The sequence below is a fragment of the Trichoplusia ni genome (genome assembly GCF_003590095.1).
Source record: "Trichoplusia ni isolate ovarian cell line Hi5 chromosome 20 unlocalized genomic scaffold, tn1 tig00001881_group19, whole genome shotgun sequence".
NCBI classification, from domain to species: Eukaryota; Metazoa; Arthropoda; class Insecta; order Lepidoptera; family Noctuidae; genus Trichoplusia; species Trichoplusia ni.
In genome coordinates this window covers 1-20,251 of record NW_020799808.1, presented here as the reverse complement: position 1 = coordinate 20,251, position 20,251 = coordinate 1, and the positions used below count along the sequence as shown (strand labels likewise).

The 20,251-nt window shown below is 37.6% G+C and overlaps 2 protein-coding genes across 2 annotated transcripts; both read right to left on the bottom strand.

Annotated features, from left to right (window-relative positions):
* Window positions 1–10,588: 10,588 nt before the first annotated feature.
* LOC113506584 lies at window positions 10,589–16,930 on the bottom strand. The gene is made up of 2 exons (XM_026889420.1): window positions 16,728–16,930; window positions 10,589–13,586 (listed from the first exon to the last, which is right to left on the bottom strand). The coding sequence occupies exons 1-2, from the start codon at window positions 16,734–16,736 to the stop codon at window positions 12,693–12,695; spliced, it is 903 nt and encodes a 300-aa protein (XP_026745221.1). The 5' UTR covers window positions 16,737–16,930; the 3' UTR covers window positions 10,589–12,692.
* A 1,191-nt stretch (window positions 16,931–18,121) lies between these two features.
* LOC113506585 (zinc finger protein OZF-like) lies at window positions 18,122–20,242 on the bottom strand. Its single transcript, XM_026889421.1, has one exon. It carries the CDS (start codon window positions 20,146–20,148, stop codon window positions 18,688–18,690), a length of 1,461 nt encoding a protein of 486 aa, XP_026745222.1. The 5' UTR covers window positions 20,149–20,242; the 3' UTR covers window positions 18,122–18,687.
* Window positions 20,243–20,251: the final 9 nt, after the last annotated feature.

Genomic DNA, 20,251 nt, shown 5'->3' with positions numbered 1-20,251 from the left:
GGGATCGAACCCGGGACCTCAGAGCTAGCGACACCTTGAAACCGGTGCGTACGCCATTCGACCACGGAGGTCGTCATAGTTATAGTTTATTATCTGCATTTCAAATTTTTACACACATCCCAATAATTGCGATTTTATCATCGCAATATAAATCGCAATAAACTACACGCGTATCAAGAATCGCTCTGTCAACTTATGCCGTTATAAAAATAATTGTAGCCTTTCCAATTAAGGATGCTATCCATCATTACTATTCATGCGAGCCAGCACAACTTTACAAAGGAAATTAAACTTTAACTTCATTTAAATATGGCGTTTTATTAATCGTAGTGTTATCAGGTCCGATTTATCGCATGATCAGCCAGTCAAAGCAATAGTAAGAGCCGTGTGTCTGCGTGTAATTACCGCTGTTACATGTAGTTCCACATGTCGTGTAGGAAGACTGTGTTTTGTGGTACTACGGAGGTAGCTGGTGTCTCCAACACAAGTGGTTAGTGTTTAAGGAGGCTATAGAAATATTAAGAATAGAAGAAATGAACTCCGTCTTACAATCTATTGAACAAACAAGAGTCCAATTTAACGTAGTTTTATCCTAATCTGTTCACGATGTCGTCATGTCACACAGTCCACACAGCTGCTCTTAAAACTCTACTACCTAAAACTAAACCGGGATATTATATCCTAACTGGCAGTTAATCTTATTGCCTGCATCAAGTCTTACCTAGCCACCAACTGACAAGTCAGGGTTCGTAAGGGATCGCTAAACATTATTTGACAATTATAAAGCTAATTGACCTCATTATTAATTACTTCGATGACCAGTAAAAACGCAATTTTCAAAGTCTGCAATTAGGAATGTGAATATAATACAAATATAACACTACAATTATACTAAAATCGTATTTTTTATCTCTTAAATCAACATTTTATTATAGATAATTGACAATAAACAATAGTCATGAGTCTAATAATGGCCGCTGTTTCACAACACACGTCAATAGGTGTAACGAATCGAAATGGCTGATGCAATCAATTCATCATCGTACGTGTCAATTATGATATCTTCTAAAGTATTTAATAAATTTGACAAAACAACAAACGAATTATGCTGACGAACCATAATGCAGGTATACTTACATCAATGTGCATGTTTCTTTGACAAAAGTATAGTATAGAAATATGTAAGTATAGGGAATGTGGTGTGATGATTTACTCAGATAAGCGGGTTCAATGTGGCTAGGAATCGCGAAAGAGAGCTCTGGAAGAAAATTCTGGAGGAGTTTTCCTAGCTTTAGGATCTACCTATCCGTACAGACTCTATAAGAAAGTATTATGTAATAAAACGTAAGTGTAACGAACCTAGGCGAGAACATAATTATAGATTTTAGACACTGTTAAATCAATTACAATTAGCCACACCTTCTTTGCCTGTCTGGCTCAAAATAAATAGGATTGAATTCTTCCTCTTAACCACGTTTACTATTATCCGCCATGGATTATAAAATACCATCAAATCCGGTAATGTTGAGTCAAACTCGTAAAACGGAGGGTTTTTTACAATTGAGCAAAAGGGAAGCGAACAGCGTAGCTTCATTTTATCCCTGGAAACCTTAAAAGGAGTCGATTTCTCTTTCAAAACTCTCATCAGCAATGTAGAAGGACAACATTAAAAACCAATGCCTTGTCTTCAATAAACAAAAATAATTTAATACGCAAAATAATATCTGACTACATAACCATCTTCTAAGTAAAGGGACAATAAAATTGACCATGGAATGTGTCTAATTACGAATGTAACCCGTCTCGCAGCCACATCGGACCAACAAGGTGCTAACACTATTGACGTGGGAACATTCTCACGTCGCGACTTACTTCTCAACTCTTATAACATTTGTAAACAATTTCGACACTCTGTCAAACGGATCTCCGTAGCGTCCGCTTTATGTTAACAATAACCTTTGTCAAAACCATGGGAGATGAACTACTTACGTAACACTTTTCTTGTAGACGACATAACCTCAAATTTTACTTCCCACTGTTTTCATAGTATCAGTTTGTTTTGGTCATGAAGCCGATCGTTCGCTAACCCTTGTTAGTTTTATTTAGCTACTATATTTGTGCCAGTTTTACTATCTCTGGTGGCTACATGATAGGTTAATTGACATACTTTGCGGTGGACGCACGCAGATGGAAATTTTCAAAATTGACAAACTAAGTCAGTTTAGCCGTCAATGGATGATTATCTGTAGCCTTTGCTTTAAAGTATTGTTCATAACCTTATTTAAAACAATTAAGAAAAAAACAAATTTTCTAAAAACAATAGAAATCATACCTTATTGAAATAGCATTAATATTCAAATATGGAATGTGGCTTGACGGGCACATAATTTCGCAACCTATGAATATCATATTTCCCTAGCACGGCAGTCAGACCTGACGGTAAATAGGTCCCTAGGGCTGAGGTCTTACTGCGAGTGACGCGATAATTACGTTGATACAAAATTCAACATGATTTATACACAAAAAGCAATCGTCATAAGAATGTTTGAAATTTGAATTGCTGTAATTGTTTTCTCACCGTTGTAATTAAATAAATAAATGCACATAAAAATCAATCTACATTGGTATGTTTTAAAAATCTTCGTATATTAATTCAAACCTTTTTCAAAACGAGTGCGTAACATTATAAAGAGAAAAATATTTAAAGATAAGTCTAAGTTATTTAAAATTAACTAAGTAACCCATAAACTTCAACAGTAATATTGTAATTCCTCCACCCGAATTCTAAAACGCGCAATGACAATTAATAAAAATACTATTTTGTCGTTTGCTTTAGGACCTTGCCTTACCCACGATTAGTGAAAGCGAGAAATAAAATATCATCAATTAAATGTCAATAATGCCATTGACGTGTGTGTAAACTACGTCAATTGGTAAAGGTATTCAGCATACAGCCAACGTCAGGCCTTTTTGTACGAAACTTTTTAATGCCACGCTTGTATGGTGGTGTAAGGCATGATCAAATTAAGTAGAAAAATATGTAAGTAACGTACATTGTACAGTTTCTTAATGTATTATGTTTAACTGAAGTAAGTAACCGTAAGAGGCTTACCGCAACTAATTATGAGAACATAACTTCACGGAGTTCAGTCAGTTAATGTAATTAGTGGACATCCAGGCGTCCCCGGTTCACCTACTTTCAGGATACGTGTCTTGGTGTCGCCTTACTAATAACACTGTTTTTCCTTCTCTACTTAAGTGGCTTTTTAACTTCTCTAAGCCTTTTTAAACACCTGCTCCTTAATGATTGATGGTAATAGCTAGGAGTTTTAACTTTCAGCAGTAGTCCACGGTTTCGAAAACAACTTTTACTTTAATTTATTTTCATATACAAAAAATTATATTCGTTTGTCGAATCGAACAAAACGATTATCATGAGATTTTAAGTACCACATTTTTTAATAATTTAGGCGTACAGCAACCAGAGCTGCAGAGCTACCTGATGCATTTTCTGCAGGATCCGGATTATCTTCTAAATTCATTTCATTCGCTATCTTGCATTCAATAAAGACTTGTCAGCAATATATAAAAACAAACAAAGGAATGCAACAAGGACTAATGAAAGACATTTCTGTGACATAACAGAAAAAACCGCGAACAGTAGTAGAGACATAGTAAACAAACCGCAGTGAGCTTTAATACACGCATCCATAATAATCCATAGTACTTGGTCCGAGTGTGCAGTCCTCCTTACAGAATTACGTTGGAACAAGTGGATGAGTTTAAAATTTAAAACAATCACACCTCCGGAAAAACTAAATTGTTGGCAGTTTCATATTCTTTTGAAAATTATTAGCCAGTGTCATTTACTAGTTTAATATTCCAACAAAAGGTATCAAAACCAAATTGTCAAATGTGTTTTAGAATAAACAAATATGCAGATGAACGCTAAAACAAACATAATTTTATTTTATGCAACCGTGTTAAAATAAATAATTATATAGTTACCAAAATAAATCCTTTTTCCATTTCATGTCAATCGTAAACATATTTGTTATCTTATTCATCGTAATATATATTCATAAATTGAACAAAAGAATGCAATCTACGTGTTACCGATTACCGGCCGAGATAACACAATCACGTATTGATAATTAAATAGATAACGTGAAGGTGTTCCAAAGAATTACTATAATATTTGATTGTAACGAAGAAATTTACATGATTTACCATTTCAAGATTTTCTTTATTCCAGAATCCAGTGGTTTCATTTCAATAACAATGTAATCATCTCAAAATTAACCACGAGAACCGAATTTGATACGTTGTCTGCCTCAAGCCCACGAAAGTTTGCTCCCTGCTTATGAAAACTGAAACATTTAATTAACTAGGGCGCTATTTTTGGTCAATCATTAACTAAAAATTCTAGTAATCTTAAACGCCAAACATGTAAATTTATTTGAGAAATGCTATATAGACAGAGTTTTACACGCATACGCTGTAATTATGTCTCATCCTTAGTTTTACTTCCAGGGTCCAGGCCAATCGACCTGAAATAGAATCCGTTCTGCCAGTCATTTCGAATTACTAGGCAGTCACAGCATCATTCAATCATCATCCATCTCACAGAAAAATCAGGACAAAATTCTAAAATACTCCTGATAACAAGTTCCGGAAAGTTCCTGATAACGTTTAATTAGCATATTACTATTATAATGCAAATTCCGTCTGATAAGGTTAAGGAACTGATTGTTATTACTCATGACAGGCCACTTCAGCATGATGCAGGACTTCTGGGCCCCGATTATGCTATTTACAAGGGCCGATGAATGAATGGAAATAGGAAGAAGGAAATAGCATTTTGCCAACACAATTATTGAAAATTCATTGTATTGACCTTGAATGTACCGTCCCATACTAAATTTCCAATCAAGCCGTCCACATGTAAGTTATATACACGATGGTAACCAAGGAATTGAATACGATCCAGTTAAGCTCGATTTGTCCTACGTAAACGATTGATTGTCATAGAAACCGCAAATAAATTGATCATATGTAATACATATTTCCAAAGGAGTTGAAAAATAAATGTTTCACTTAAATCCACAAAACCGGGATACAAAATACACTTGTCTCTAGATACAATTTGAAAGTGAGTTTATTTTATGTCGGGGTAAGCCCCAGTCCCCGGTCGTGTCGCGTCAGTCAGCTGACATTGAAACAATTAGTAACCTGATCTGTGCCACGAGGTGTCTGCTGCTTCCTGTGACATTTGGTGGTGTCACGTTTTACTGTAATTAAGGAGATATAATAGTAGGTATTGCTGAATGAAAAGCAATGAAAGATGGATATTCATTTTTAATTGGGGATGAACTATTTTTGTTTCATATCTAAATCAGGTACATTCCAGCCATTTCTGAAAACAAATCCTGCCAGTTTCGATATTTTTTTAAATCACGATTGATATTTTAAAATCGACAGGTTCTAAAATAAAAATCTATCGAGCGTAGGTACTCGTGAAGAATTCTGCTTACTTGACCGTAGATGTTGAAACACCTTATTTGTATTTGTATTCTATTAAAATAGGTTTTAGTCTATATATTCACAGTAGTCGGTATTGTGAATATATGGACTAAAATCTATTTTTTCCTTACCTACGTCAATAGTCGGTGGTGTTGGCAGCAGCTTAACCCCGAATATATTTGAGAACGGCTCCGCTCGCGGTCGCCTCGTAACCAGACCGCCATCGCAGGCGTGTCCGGCGTCACGTTACAGGAAGGACTAGTCTAATTACTTTTTATTCACTTTCAAACTAACTATATTAAAAGTGTTAAGTGTATACTTACTTATTATACTCTAGTCGGTGGATTCAAGACTGTCTGTTGCTGTTTAGCGTAGTAAGTTATAAATATTATCAACTTTTACAAATCGGGATAAATAATTTAGGCTTAAGAAGCCATCTTTTGTTAAGTCCAAATTAAAGCTATTTACATTTACAAGATGGATGGATGCCTGCTCTCATCTCAGAGTTAATGGCAGTCCTATTAGCTAATAAAGTGCTCCCACACTTTCCCAAAACCACATCTACTTACATATTGTTACTTCGGTTTAACTTAATTAATAACAATAAGCAAACCTTGAAACTGATATAACATTGTTTTGTTTATTACATCTTGCATATTTTAGCTTCCTGTACTTGAAAGATTACGCAGGCCTTGTATTTATTACGTGGATACTATTGCTGTATTTAACTGTATTATAAACAATCATTTTTTGATGCCCCCAACATTAACTCAAAATCTAGGAAGCGAATAGTGGCAACGTAAACCTTAGCCAAACTTAACTTGGTAAAGATTTTTAGACTTACATGTTCCCGCAAAGTGTCCATGAAAGAATATCCGAGAATTTTTAAGGTTTAACACAATATAAGCGTTTATCTACTTTGCATTTTGCTAAAGAGAAGAAAAATAGAAAAAGAAAGGTCTATAACACTTGTACTACCACAGCCACCGACACCCAACCACAACACTTCAAAATCGAACAACATTAGCTGTGTGAGCGAGAGAGCTCACTATGCAATGTAGATCGGCATCTTGCTTCTTCAACAACAACACCTAGTTTTAGTTTAAGAGCTGGCAGCAAGCCTCATGTGCTCAGACTTCGACAGTGAACGTGAGCGCGCACCGTGACGGTACATGACGCTAAATAATTGGATTTTATAATAACATAGAACTTGAATTGCTAATGCTGTAATTACTTGTTACTGGCCATGTTAAGCTGTTGCTCACTCGATAATGTTCAGGCTGTTATTATTAGTAAATCTGGAGGAGGTGGTGACTATGTTCAGTAGACTTACTTTAGAAATGCATTAATTAACTCGGCATCCAATGCTTATTGTGCCGATTTGTATTTGTAAGCTTTTCATGAGATAATGACTTAACATTTTCTTTATTTACGAGTTGTAGACTAGTATACATAGCTGATAGGACAAGTATGTATAACAAATTTAATAATGTCTTTCAACGACTCTGTAGAATGAGGACTTTCTCAATTTGTCTGTATCTTTTATTGTTTGTTAATAGAACTGACCTCGAATTTAGCAAAGGACAAAATGTTATTTAGCTACAGAACCTGGTTATGATATACTGATGCAGTGCTTATAACTAGTTGGTGTGAAAGAAGGCCCAGTCATAATCTGGTTCACAAAATGTTTTAATGAATCGCTATTTACTCGAGTGTAAACTAATTCAAAGTCAAATGCGTAACCGCATCGTAAAAGTAATGAAATAATACTTTTGTAACAATAACAAGCCAACAATAAGTAAAATATACAGTCTGTATAGAAGAGATGTTCTGGACAATAGCTATCCAATATCCAGACCTCAAGGGACTAGATATACAGCGACCATTCAAAGGTCAACTGCCTTAACCCTGGAGATTGCCAGGCAAACTTGAACTTTAAGCCGAAATGAATAAGGAGGTTGGGTAGGCGTGACGAGCCAAGGTGAGCGACTCACTCCGAACTTGACATTACGCACGATATTGCAGGAGATAGCTATCTGGTTTTATTACGAGGGCTTATACGACTTGCTATACACGTAACTTTAATAACCCATTGAAGAAGTATTTAGTTTTGCTTAACATAAAGCTAAGTACATAAACAATAATCTTATAAGACAAATTAATATTGTGTTAAAGCTTAATGTCTAAAGGTATAAGATAACGTTACAGTAATTAATGACATAAAATCCCCATTTTGAAGAAACAGTTATACGTATGATCAGAAATCAATTGCCTTCATTTTTTATATGGAATCGAATAAAAGAAACTGATTTATACTTTTATCTGTGCAGTGGCTGGAATGTTTGACATAACGGTACTTTTTGGAAACCATTAAAATGTTGTCGTTTTAACACGATTTGCTCACATTCTACTCATTTGACAAGCTTTTATTGTTTGGGGACTGGTTTCCTATGGAGGGAATGCTTTTGTTTAAGCAATATGCTGTCGTCACTATTGTGATGAACATGAATCTTGTCTCTGTGGAAATCCTGTAGGCAGTACTTTCGTCAAACAGACGGCAGCGCCTAAATACTGAACCTTTTAAGATACAAAATCTGGTTTGGAAGACAATGGTGAATGTCAATGACTTCAGGGAGCATCACACCCACCGCCACCACCTCTTAAACTAAGACTGTAGCAGTTGAGGAAGAGTGACAATACAGACCATAGAGCGACGGCTCTATTCCAAAACTGCAAGAATATAAGTTAAAAGGTCGGCCCCTCCATAAGTAAATAGGATTATGCTAATATTTACTCTCCTTCATCATCGTAAGCTTTGAAGAAGATAGAAGATTAAATTATCTAACTTATGTAAGCCCCTAGACAAAACAAATGAAGAACGTAGATTTAATATGATTTTATACATATTTATGTGTGTGTGGATTTTTATAATCCTATCTTGTGAGTTGACATATTCTCAGCGAATGTTTTTTATTAGAAAGTATGTTTCCTCGTCATATCGTCGTTATCAGATCTAGTTTGTATAAGATTGTTCGGGAGCGTGTGAATCAACAGAATCAGTCTACACAAACAGATTGATAACGTACTGCAAACACTCACTTATCCTAAATAAACACCGCTTATTTTATTTGACAGTGTTTAAAGTTACCTGAAGTATCACCGTAGGAATATAAGACTAAGAGGAAGGAGGGAGATAGCGCTTTACATCAAGTAGCGCTGTCTCGCTTCTGAATCTGCAACAGCCTTACTTCAACATGTCGTGGTACCTGGGAGAGGCTCGGTTTTGTATTACATTTTAATAAAATAAATTACCGGTTCTTAAATTTAACGGCATCGAATAACGCTTGTGGTTATGTGAAAGTAATACGAAGAAAAATAATAAAACCTTATTGTTTATAGAAACGATAATAAGTAAGTAAATTGTAATTTAATGTATCGATTAGTTTAATACCGGGATATACTTAGCAAGTTGTGTTTAAACTCTCTAAATTATTGAATTGTTTTGGATACTCGGTACCGTAAGTACATATTTTACAGTGACGTGGGACCTCTTAGAAAACCAGTATGATGTTAATGTTCCCTCAGAGTACCCGGTAATCACAAGCTGTACACTTCTGTGAATCGTAGTGCAGCGAGCTGTGAGCAGGCCTCGCCGACAGCTGAGCTGCCTGGAACGCATAGCATTTGTTTACAAGTCAACGACCTCACGTCTACTAAACTGGCGGACGCTGAACAGAACAAGAAAAAGACAATGTTTGTCTTCGTCTTCTAAGAATACTTCAAAAACTCTAAAGCTAGACGAGAAAAAGCTTTACGATAGGTACCGTTTTTGTACTATTTTCATAAAGATTAAATAATTTCCACAATGCAAGCCATTGTCAACTCTAACTACACGCTTCACGGGCTACAGTGCTGTGGACTTACTTCAAGTTTTTTATTAAGATATCTTCGTGTAATGGCGTGACTTAAAATCTGTGCCAACGATTGTTCTCAAGCAAATCTTATTTATAATAAAGCAGTATTATTAATCGTCCTCATTATAGGCATTATTCTATTTGAGGCTATTGTCCATTATAATTGAATTGTGAGTTATGAAAGTGATAAACACGACTGGGAGACAATGGTTTGGGCGGCGGGCGCGTCACCGTCGCTGATGCACTCACTGTTGGACGGGAGTAAAGCTAATGATGTAACACAATTGTTTCTAAACACGCTGTTTACTATCTAAGGAACGCTAATAATATACTACGCCAGTTATATAAACAATTCTAACGAAAACAGGAATGATGACAGCCTGCGAGGAATGTTAGAATGTACGGTAAGTTGTAGAGGTGTTGTTGGAGGTTAATAATCGTGTCAATTAATTAGATGGACAGTGAAGGGAAGGGAATTAAACGATAAAGGGAGGACAATGAATAAGACCTGTGCAAGTAGAACTCGAATGTATGCAAGTCCGAAAAAACCTGGATTCCTGGCATGGATGAAATATTGGGACAAAGCAAAATGTGTTAGTTTTATTGCACTAGGTTTCCCTAATTATTGGTAATTTGTAAATGAGACTGATAAGTGATTCCCCTAAGTTTAGTGTTGATTTGGTAACAGCATGTGATTTCCAAACGAATTAATCTTTAATGATCCTTAAAGAGCGTCATTAGTGAAGAACATCATTAAGAATTATTGTAAAAGGCAAGTAATGAAAAAACTTAATGATAGCATTAGGTTTTTCTTTCTGAATCATGTATTTATGTTTTCTGTAGTCCTTAAAGTTACATTAGATTACCCAACGACTCTATTAATGTCACACATTATTTGATGTCTGCAAGCAAATAATGTCAAAGACATTTTTGTGTTTCTTTTTAACTTTGCTCTTTCCTAATATCACTGCGTAAAGGTGAAAAGATTGAATATACATAGATGTCCATAATAGAGTTATAGAGCATTCAGGAATACGCAATGCGACACCGACCAAGTTGTCCGGCGGCGGCGCGCGGGAAGCCCGCCGCCGCGCGCCGCGCGCCGTGCCCACCGCGACCCCCGACACACGCGCACAAATAAAACATACAAATATTCTTTTACAATATTTATTGCGAAAATACTTAAACAAACATAAATTAACATCTGATATCTAATTTGGACAGTTGTAAAGGTAAAACGCACTCTCCGTTGAGACGCGAGACAGTTTCAGTTCATATACAAATAGATTTACTATAAATATTTTAAGGCAATTTCATATCACAATTTGTTAAGATTATGCTGAACTTTGTATAAATAGGAATTTGTTATATCAAGGCCACTTTTTAACAATAAATACTTCTTTTATACCGTCTGGCACTGATCATAAATAGAAACAAACTTACAACTAAATCTTATGAAATATTGCAACAATTATACTCTATCAATCTCAGTTGTTATTATTTTGATCTATTCTCTATACCATTAAATTAAATTGACTAATTTTATTATTATGCTAAAGGAAATGTTTCGTTAAGTACCTAATAAATAATTTATACATTTAGTACTAGTGACGCGTGTTGCTAGTGCTAACGAAGTAACTACTAAAGTTTTCTTTATTTTATAAGGCAACACCATTAGAGATTTTAGTAATGTTCTCATTTTTTAGTAATTGCTGCGAGACTGCTTGAAAATTGGATCACTGCTGATTACTTGACAATTATCGTCAATGAACATTACTAACATCTTCATGAGCTCCCAGAAACAGCTTTGTCATAATAAAATTACAAAGAGAAGCACATTACTAGTCAACAATTCTAGTTATTGTGCTAAATTCTAGTGTACAAAATGTAAGGCACAGACTATTTGACACATCTAACAATGAACACTATAGACTAACACGTTCCACCAGCTACAGTGGGGCTTAATGTTATTAAGTCTGTCTTTTCGTAACATGCTCAATACGTATCATAAATTCGAAAAAGTAAGGCTACCTGCTTATCGACGAGTTTTTTTCAAACGGTTGCATTTAGGCAGTAAGGAAATAAAGCACATCAGCATTTGTAGTAGGTATTGGTATTTGGCCTTTGAAGTCGAACCACAGAATCGAGTATGGCCATGGCCTGAAGTTATCTTCCACTGAAGTGGGTGAGAGTTAAATGAAATAAATATAAAACCGAAGTCCAGCTTCGACTAGTTGATAGAGAATCTCTCAGAGGTCGAACACAAGCCGCGCCATCGACGGTACGCCTCGACTCAGCGTTATGCGAAAGAATGCTATAATCTTTGAAACGATGAATAAATCATGTGGCCGCGCGGCATAGTGAATGCAATAAACGAAAGTACAACAGATAAGAGTTAATCATATTGTTTCGCGCTTGGAATGAGTTACTTCAGCTGAGAGCGAAAGTTAATACTAAGTAAAAATACTTTTTTAAAAACCTCTCATCTCAGGGGTTATGAAAACTTTGCAAAGACACTTGTACCCTACACTAAATGAAACCTCTACAGCCACTACCACTAGTACCTCTACGAACTAAACCGGAAACACGATCTAATGGCTCATAAAATATGTACGCGAGTGCGATATCTCGACAATACTGGGAGCCGATTTCAAGGTGTTATTAGCTTGTTTCTTACACTCGATAAATTTTCTCACAGCGAGGCCACGCGTGGCGTACAGCTCACACAAGTGCGGCGCTGCGGGAAAGCGGCGCCACACCGAAAAAATCTATCAGGTTTTTCAACTCACCGGATTGACGTGAAACAATAGGAAGAAACCATTTTACTCACACTTCAGAGACGAGTTCGCATCGTGTGTCGGCCGCTTTCCAACTGCGCGAGCGCGAGATAATTGCTGTTACGGATAACCATCATTTGCATTGTTCGCAATCTGGAGAAAATTAATTGCCCCACAATCGATTGGCTGACGAAAAAATCGATCAGCGATACATGGCTCTAACCGCACTATAAAAAATATTTCATTTTATAAAATTTACGATCGAGGATATTTCATTGGATACAAAACTTCACTCACACCTGTCGTAGCTTCGTCAGCGCACGAACTGAAACCACCCGAAACTTTGCCACTTTCGGCCTTGCATACAATTTCACTATGCGGCAGCTGCTTCCTAACGCGACGGTGTTTAACTGGCGTCACGCGCCCGTTATATCAACATATTTAAACCAGTTAGCCTTTCCGAACATTTGTTACGAGTTTAAGCGGCGCCAGCCTCCTGTTTCTGCTGTATGAGGGATTCCCACTTGGCTATAAGCCGTGTGGAGCTTGGCGCAAGGAACTCTTCTCCCGGGGCAAGTGTACACAGCTCCGCCAGTGACTTCGCCGGCTTTAGACTACCGATGGATTCGTGCCCCGAGCTATTTCGTGGAGACGGCGACCGCAACTCCTCGTTCAAAGCCTCGTAGAGCTCTCCTATTGACTTGGTCGCCTTTAGTTTCCCCGGCATTGGAATCTCCTCGTCCTCCGACTCAGAAGTGGTCTCAGCGTCACTCAGCTCTAAGTCGTACGGCTTTTGTTTCTTTCTCATTTTCTTGAGTTCGTGCTCTCTATCTTTCATTTCCTGCAATTCTTTTTGTATTTTTTCTTCTACAGGTACGTAGCCTTTTCTGACAGGTTTGCCTTCTGGCGTGCGGCTGATGGGAGGAGGAGCGACCACCGGGACGACCACGGGTGACGTGGGGAACACGAGTGGAGGCACGAGAGGCGCGCTGATGGGGGTGGAGGGTATGGGCCCCGGAGACGCGGGCAGTTTGCCTTTACTAGCGATAAATCGCTGCATGATTCCTTTTGTTCCCGTCTGCGGTGTGAAACGCCGCGTGTAGCCATTAGTGTTGAGGACGGAGGGTGTGATCGGCGGTGAGGGCGCGATCGGGCCGAGCAGGTGAGAGGTAGACACGGCTCTGTTGAGGGTCTTCGCCGGCTTGAGGTCGGAGTCACCGTTCATGTGGCCATTCTGATGGTTCACATCAATAGTCGACTCGGACATTAGTCTGTTAATTCTAAAGTGTCCCTCCTTGAATTCTCTTTCTCTTTCTGTCACTTCTATGATCTCTCTTTGGATCCTGGAGAGAGGATCCTCCTTCAGCATTGACTGTAAACAAGGAAAGATTTCATTTTAGATGTCATATTTACCGTTCTGGCAAAGAATTACCATCGCTTTGCAATTAAAACCCAGTATTAAACTGAACACACGTAACATCTTCATGTCGTCTTTATTTTTAAAGAACTCATTACATTTTACTCATTATTTTTTACAAACAAGCCATTAATATTATAATTTTAGTTATTATCGTCAAAAAGTTTTTGTTTCGTTTATTATTTTGTTCTTTTCTTGTTTTCAAAGTTAGGTTCAACAATTAAACTCAGTAAGTACATAGATAACTAAGTGATAATGACTAGTGCTAAAACTATATTTTTATTTAAATTTCATTACACTAGAACTGTTTGGAGATCATCAGGGATGTGCGTGTCTTTAGGAGACTAGAACCTAGACAGCTGGTCATGTTTTCAGATAACATGACACGAAATCTTCTAATCAGGTCTCTAGAACCATGCCGGCTTTATAAAAACAGGCGTAACCTCAACTATGTATTGTATATGCAACTCTGTACGCAGCTTCACGATAAGGTCTCCATTTACAAACTAAACGATTACGTGTCTCAATGTTACTATGAGCGGCTAACCTAACTTGTGGCCACTTTATCATTACGAGATTTTAATAGGCACTACAGGTTTTTGCAGCGCACTCTATGTGTGTCTCGGTCGGCAATCGAGCGCAGAAACTGACCTTAGATATGAGCCAGCGATATCACTCCATATCAATTGATTATGTAAGTAAATAAATACTGAATTTCTCGCTGCTCGGAGATTACAAGAAGGATTATTCAAACATTTTTGGTTATTTCAAGATGTGTTAGTGTTAGTGTTTCAGATGTAGCCATGAACATAGTTTTCATAAGGTTTATATAATGGCTAAAATGAGAGGACTGCGACTGCAACTTGCAAGGAAAATTGGTGTGAAGTGTAGGAATAAAAGAAGCAGAAAAAAAATATAGATTAAGTAGTTTTATGAAAGTTTGTAAAAAATTGCTTGTAAGGAACTATGAAGTGAAAACAGATACTTCAGATATTTGCCTCCTACAATATTTACCATCGACATGGTATGCAAGATTGGCCTGGAAATCGCATACTGATATAATATATCTGTAATAATCGTAGAATAATTTTAAAGAAAAAGATAAAATCACCGCTTTCATTGTTGTGACCTGACTTATTTGAAGTCTGATAGCATCGACAGATTAAAGAGGTACTTTCCAGAAACACTCTTTAATATTTTCTAAGACATTATCTTCGTTTGTTGTTCATAATCTTTTACGTTCGATTAACCGCTATCCGGGTAGATCCTTATCTTAATATTAGGAAACTTATTTCCTTCGTTTTAGAAGATAGCGGCATCCTGCGTTTATGCTAATAGCTTGAGCAAATTGGAGAATCTGCTGGTAAGACACGTAGGATCTACAACGGATCTTAATTAAATGATTACGCTTTATCTTGGAATTATATCGATTCTGAGCAATGTGATTGTATACTAGTTATTATTATAACAAATTCCTTTTTCAATTCGGTCTTCATCACCATCATCATCCACATCCTTTGTCCTCCTACTGCTGGGCATAGCAAGAGGCCTATGGCCCCCTGTTTCTCGACACGAGACCTTAACTATATCGTCCACCCATCGGGCTGTTTTGCTTTGCCATAAATTGGCTGAATTTCATGTTTGCCGCACTCTAAAAATATGATATCTAATAATTTATTTTTCTTTAAACTAGATTTAATTCTTTCGATTTTATCTTAATAGGTCATTTTGTTTTTAGTGATGAAATAATTGCATTTGCGTCAGTAATCATGGCCAAACTTTTAACCTTAGATTAACTTGTTTTTGTTCATTGAAGCTAAAAGTCGCAACTCATGGTTTGATTAAAACAGAGTATCGTGGTTAGCAGTAAGTATCTATATTTATGCATTTCACCATTTTCCATCGTGCCTCAAAAGGCTTTCTAAAAATTCACTTACTCCTCTCTAACAACATCGAATAATAATGATAAGGCAAAATAAGCGACCAACTTGAGATAGGTAACTTTGCATTTTCTTTTTATGGTAATCTGTATAAAAAGCGGCGAATTGTACCTAATGGCATGGTGGTTGTGTGCGTCTGTGTACTGTCGATAGTATGAGTGGGACGTGTGTTTGGCTAGTTTTTATTTCGACTCTCCGCTGCTAGGTATGATCGCCTGTCGCTAAGTATGCCGTTTGACCGATTCTGACTAACGAGCAAATTCGCATTAAGAACTTTCTTTAACGACCTCCTTAACATGTTTAAAATGCTTATGTTTTAAATGATGAAATTGAGTTCCGCATTTGAAAACGGTGTTCGTCTTACCGTGAGCATTATGTGCTAGGTAAGTAGATATGTATTTCATCATAACATGTATATTACCTACTGGTAAAGAGGTCAGGCCGGTGGGGCGCCGGCGGGCGGTGGAGCGGTGTGTGCAATATGCACGTTGACCTACGCATTGCCATATTCAGTTTCACTGGCCAGTCCACTTAGCCCTCTCGCGATGATGCCAGCATTGGAGCCCGCACCGGACCAAGTCCGCCGCGTAGGTACCAAGATTCTATATCTTTTCCACATACCGGCAATCCACATATCGTGACTTACAAGTGCCAAGGTATTTATTGAGAATTCATAGATTAAATATACGTACAATCGATACGTAGCCTGTTAATTCCTAGAGATAAGACAATGGCCACTCATTTGTTATTGCAAGAACATTCGACTGTAATAAATGAAAAAACCGAACAATATCATTGATATGTGTGCGTTATCAGATGTACCTATAACAGTACATGGCATCGAATACTTTTACCGATGTGGCGGCTCCGGGCTCGGGGACATGTCTCGGAGCTTTCTACCGGGCTTGGATCACGGCACAGTTACCCAAACTCGCGCACCATTATTGTCGAGAGTATGAAAGCGTTAATTAACCTGGCGGCAGCCGCGAGTCGCCGCCCGCAACTCGCGCGCCGCTCTGCACAACTGTACCTCATGCCGACGACCTACGAACCTACGATTACTATCACACAGGACTAGCCTCTCCGCACACCTAAACTAGAGCACTCTCGCATCGCATTCTATTCTAAAATGGACAAAACAAAAACTACTACTTACTTCAGTCATAGTGAAAGACGAAGGTATCCGACAATCCGCACAGAATTATAATTAATTGTAAAGTCGAGCACACACCAACTGTAACACGGTTTAAACCATCACGGCACCGACACCTGCCACGGTAGTGTTGTCGTGGGCCGATACGTGCGTTACGGCGGACGGTCGCGGGCTAACGTCCTCAACGCGAGACTACCGCGACTCGCGAAGCCTCCGCGTATCACTCACCTGGCTGCCTAATTGGCGCGCGAGCGAGACACAAAGACTAAGTCATACAATGGAAAGAGAACACAATAATAACTCACAACACCTGGCGCTGCTTTACCGACGGTTCGAACTGTTTTATCGGAGGAGCGGGAGGGCGCGCGTTTGAAACTTGACCGCGGATTTCCGCGCCATTGGCTCGGAGGGTCTGTCCGCCTGTCGCTCCCCTACTGTTAGACAGGAAGAGCGCTTAATTAGGGAACCTGTTGATAATACCGGAACGGTAAGATTGAAATGTATTTTTATGCGTGAGAATTACTGCCACTAGGATCTAGTAAACCTGTCTTCATTTCAATTTAAAAAAAATGAAATACATTCCATTCTGTAAATAGAATATTATAAAAGCAACGAAGGTGTTCTAAGCGACAAAGTTCTTAAATAAAAAGAAAAAGAATAATAAAACGAACGTGTTCAACCATTACCCATTTAATTTTAATGAATCAGTTTTGACTAGTTGTTTCCTTGTAGTTAGCATTGATTGCTGATTAGGAAGTGGAGGTCGAACCCCGGTTCGGGTCCGGTCTAGATTGCTACAGTAACTTGTTTTAGGCCCTCGTAAAGTGCTCTGTAACGAATGCAAGCAAGCAATATCTTTATCAAGACACAATTAGGGCCCTGATTCTGCTCATTACAAAATAAAAATTCTCCACAAGCGACCAGTGCGGAAGGGCCTCAACTCCGCTATTTACAATGGCCTATGAATGAATGGCAATTGGATTAAATTTGAAACTATTAATATTTTCTTACATTTAACATTCATTGTATTGACAGCGAGTGTTCCGCCCTGACTGATGACTACTAAATTTCAAATTATTGTGTTGAAAAAATGCTTAGAATAATGCGAATAGTGCCTATTTAATCAAATTTCCATTCATTCATAGGCCATTGTAAATAGCAGGATTGAGGCCCTGCCGCACTGGTCGCTTGTAGAGAATCTTAATATTGTAGTCTTTACTTTCGATACTAGTCAGCAAAAGGTTATATTACTTATGTATTCATATTTTTGATTTTTTGTATTGCAGACAATCAAAAAACCGGGATTCTATAGAACAGTTTAAAAAGACAGCTACTCACGTACCACGAACTAAGGTTTGAGCATTTTTTTAATTTTAAGAAGGTAAAAAACTTTATCGTATAATACAATCACATTTATTTGCCTTACATGATAACGACTAGTAAAAATTTTCTTAACCTTAACTTAAAAGCTAAAATTAACAATAATTAGTGTACATTCTTATCTTTTTACCTAAATACCGTTACTTTAATGTAAAGTTCGAAATTTAGGCATTCTAGAGCGTAGTGAGAGATCCATGGATTATCGCGTAAGTATGAAACTTACGGGCGAGTAGACATTAGTAGATATAAATTCTGCCACAGAGACATTTTATATTAATGGTTTTAAGTTAGTGAAGTTAAAATCGGGCAATGATATTTTACATTGACACACACTTAAATAGGTAATGTAGTTTTAAGACTTTTTATTGTGCTTTATGGAATGTAAAAAAATTATTAGGCATAGGCTAAAATAATAAGGTATGGGCCTCATTTTCGTAAAAAGTTCAAAAATATAATAAGAATCAAATATTTTCTAATACATTTTTCAATGCATTAAAATTATTCCAACTTAATTTACATAAACCACTTATCTTATAAGAATTCTTGCACTACCCCATGTCCATTTATGAGACCCAACCTTACATTACTCATTTCCAATAATGCTGGGTAGCACTCGCTTGGATATTCTAGGTTCCATTGTGGCCACATCCATGTGACTGACTTTCAGATGTCGAGACAAATCACTGGTTCTGAAGAACCCTCTGGAACAATGATGACACACATATGGGGTGTGGTTAGTGTGCTGCTTCAGAAGGTGGAACTCCAGCATCATAGCAGTGGGGAATGTCTTGCTGCACTCTCCTATAGAGCACTTGAACTTCGAAGCATTTTCATGTTTGAAGCCCATGTGATTGGACAGACTTCTTTTACTTGCAAAGCACTGATCACAAAGTTTACACATGAAAGGCTTCTCTCCAGTATGCTTACGCATGTGGGCTTCCAAGTCAGGAAATGTTTTTGAACAAATACTACAATCCCCAGACTTCTCAGAATGCATTCTTCTTATGTGAACCAGCAAGTTACCCTTCAGTGAGAATGTCATCCCACAGTAGCTACATATATTATGCTTCTCATTGGTATGTGTCTGCATGTGAGTGTTCAGGGCATTTTTAGTTTTAACAGACTTATTGCACAGTTGACAAGTGAATTTCTTTTCATTACTGTGCACATACATGTGTCGGCGTAAATGACTTTTGTCTGTGAATTTTTTCAAGCAAATAGTACATGCAAATGGTTTCTCCCCTGTGTGCATTCGTTTGTGGCGTATCATAGAAGCTATCTGTCTAAATGCTTTGCTGCAGTAAGGACAAGTGTAAGGCCTTTCATCTGTGTGAACTCTCAAATGTGTGATAATGGCATATTTAGTAAAGAAGCTGTTGCCACATGTTTCACAAATAAATGTGCGTTCTCTTTTAGTGTGGTGTGTGGTTATATGTCTCTTGAGAGAACCTTTACTGCTGAACATAGAAGAGCATGAGTCACAGGCAAAGGGCTTCTCTCCAGTGTGTGTTCTCATGTGGCTGTCCATGGCAGAGCGGCACAAAGCCTTGATGCCACATATGCCACATCTAATTGGTCCTGATTTATGCCTTAATTTACGTCTATCAATTTTGACCTTTCCATCTTTTCTGATTTTGCTATCGTCATAACTGTCACAGGATATCTCAGTATTCTCTGTAAAAAACAAGTCAAAACTATCTTGGTCATCGTGTTCAGTGTTATGTTGCGGTTCTGACTTGATTTCAGGTTCAAATTCTACCTTTACGTCAATCTTGATGTCTGATAGGTTGGCACTACGAAGGGTTCTATCGGAAATCTCGCACTTGCGGACGAACTCGTAAGTTGTGGCTAGTTCTGCAGCACACCGCACGCATATTCTATCTGGCAGACCATCGCCCTCTGTCACGTCCACGTTAACACACCGCATCATCTGCAGCGCCATATTGGTGCTGTATTGATCATCTGCATTTTGTGTATCAATTGTATCAAATAGAGATTCAGTAGCAGTTTTGTCAAGACAAATTCGACATATTTTGTTTACCATTTTGAAGTATCGATGAATTTTCAACAATGTTTACTGTATAACTGTGTCCTTAGCTTTTCGTTTTTACGCCATATTCCAATTATACCAATTATTTCAGGGTTTT

Excerpts from the sequence above, each read along its gene's own strand:
- LOC113506585 (XM_026889421.1), bottom strand. The coding sequence starts at position 20,148 with ATGGTAAACAAAATATGTCGAATTTGTCTTGACAAAACTGCTACTGAA.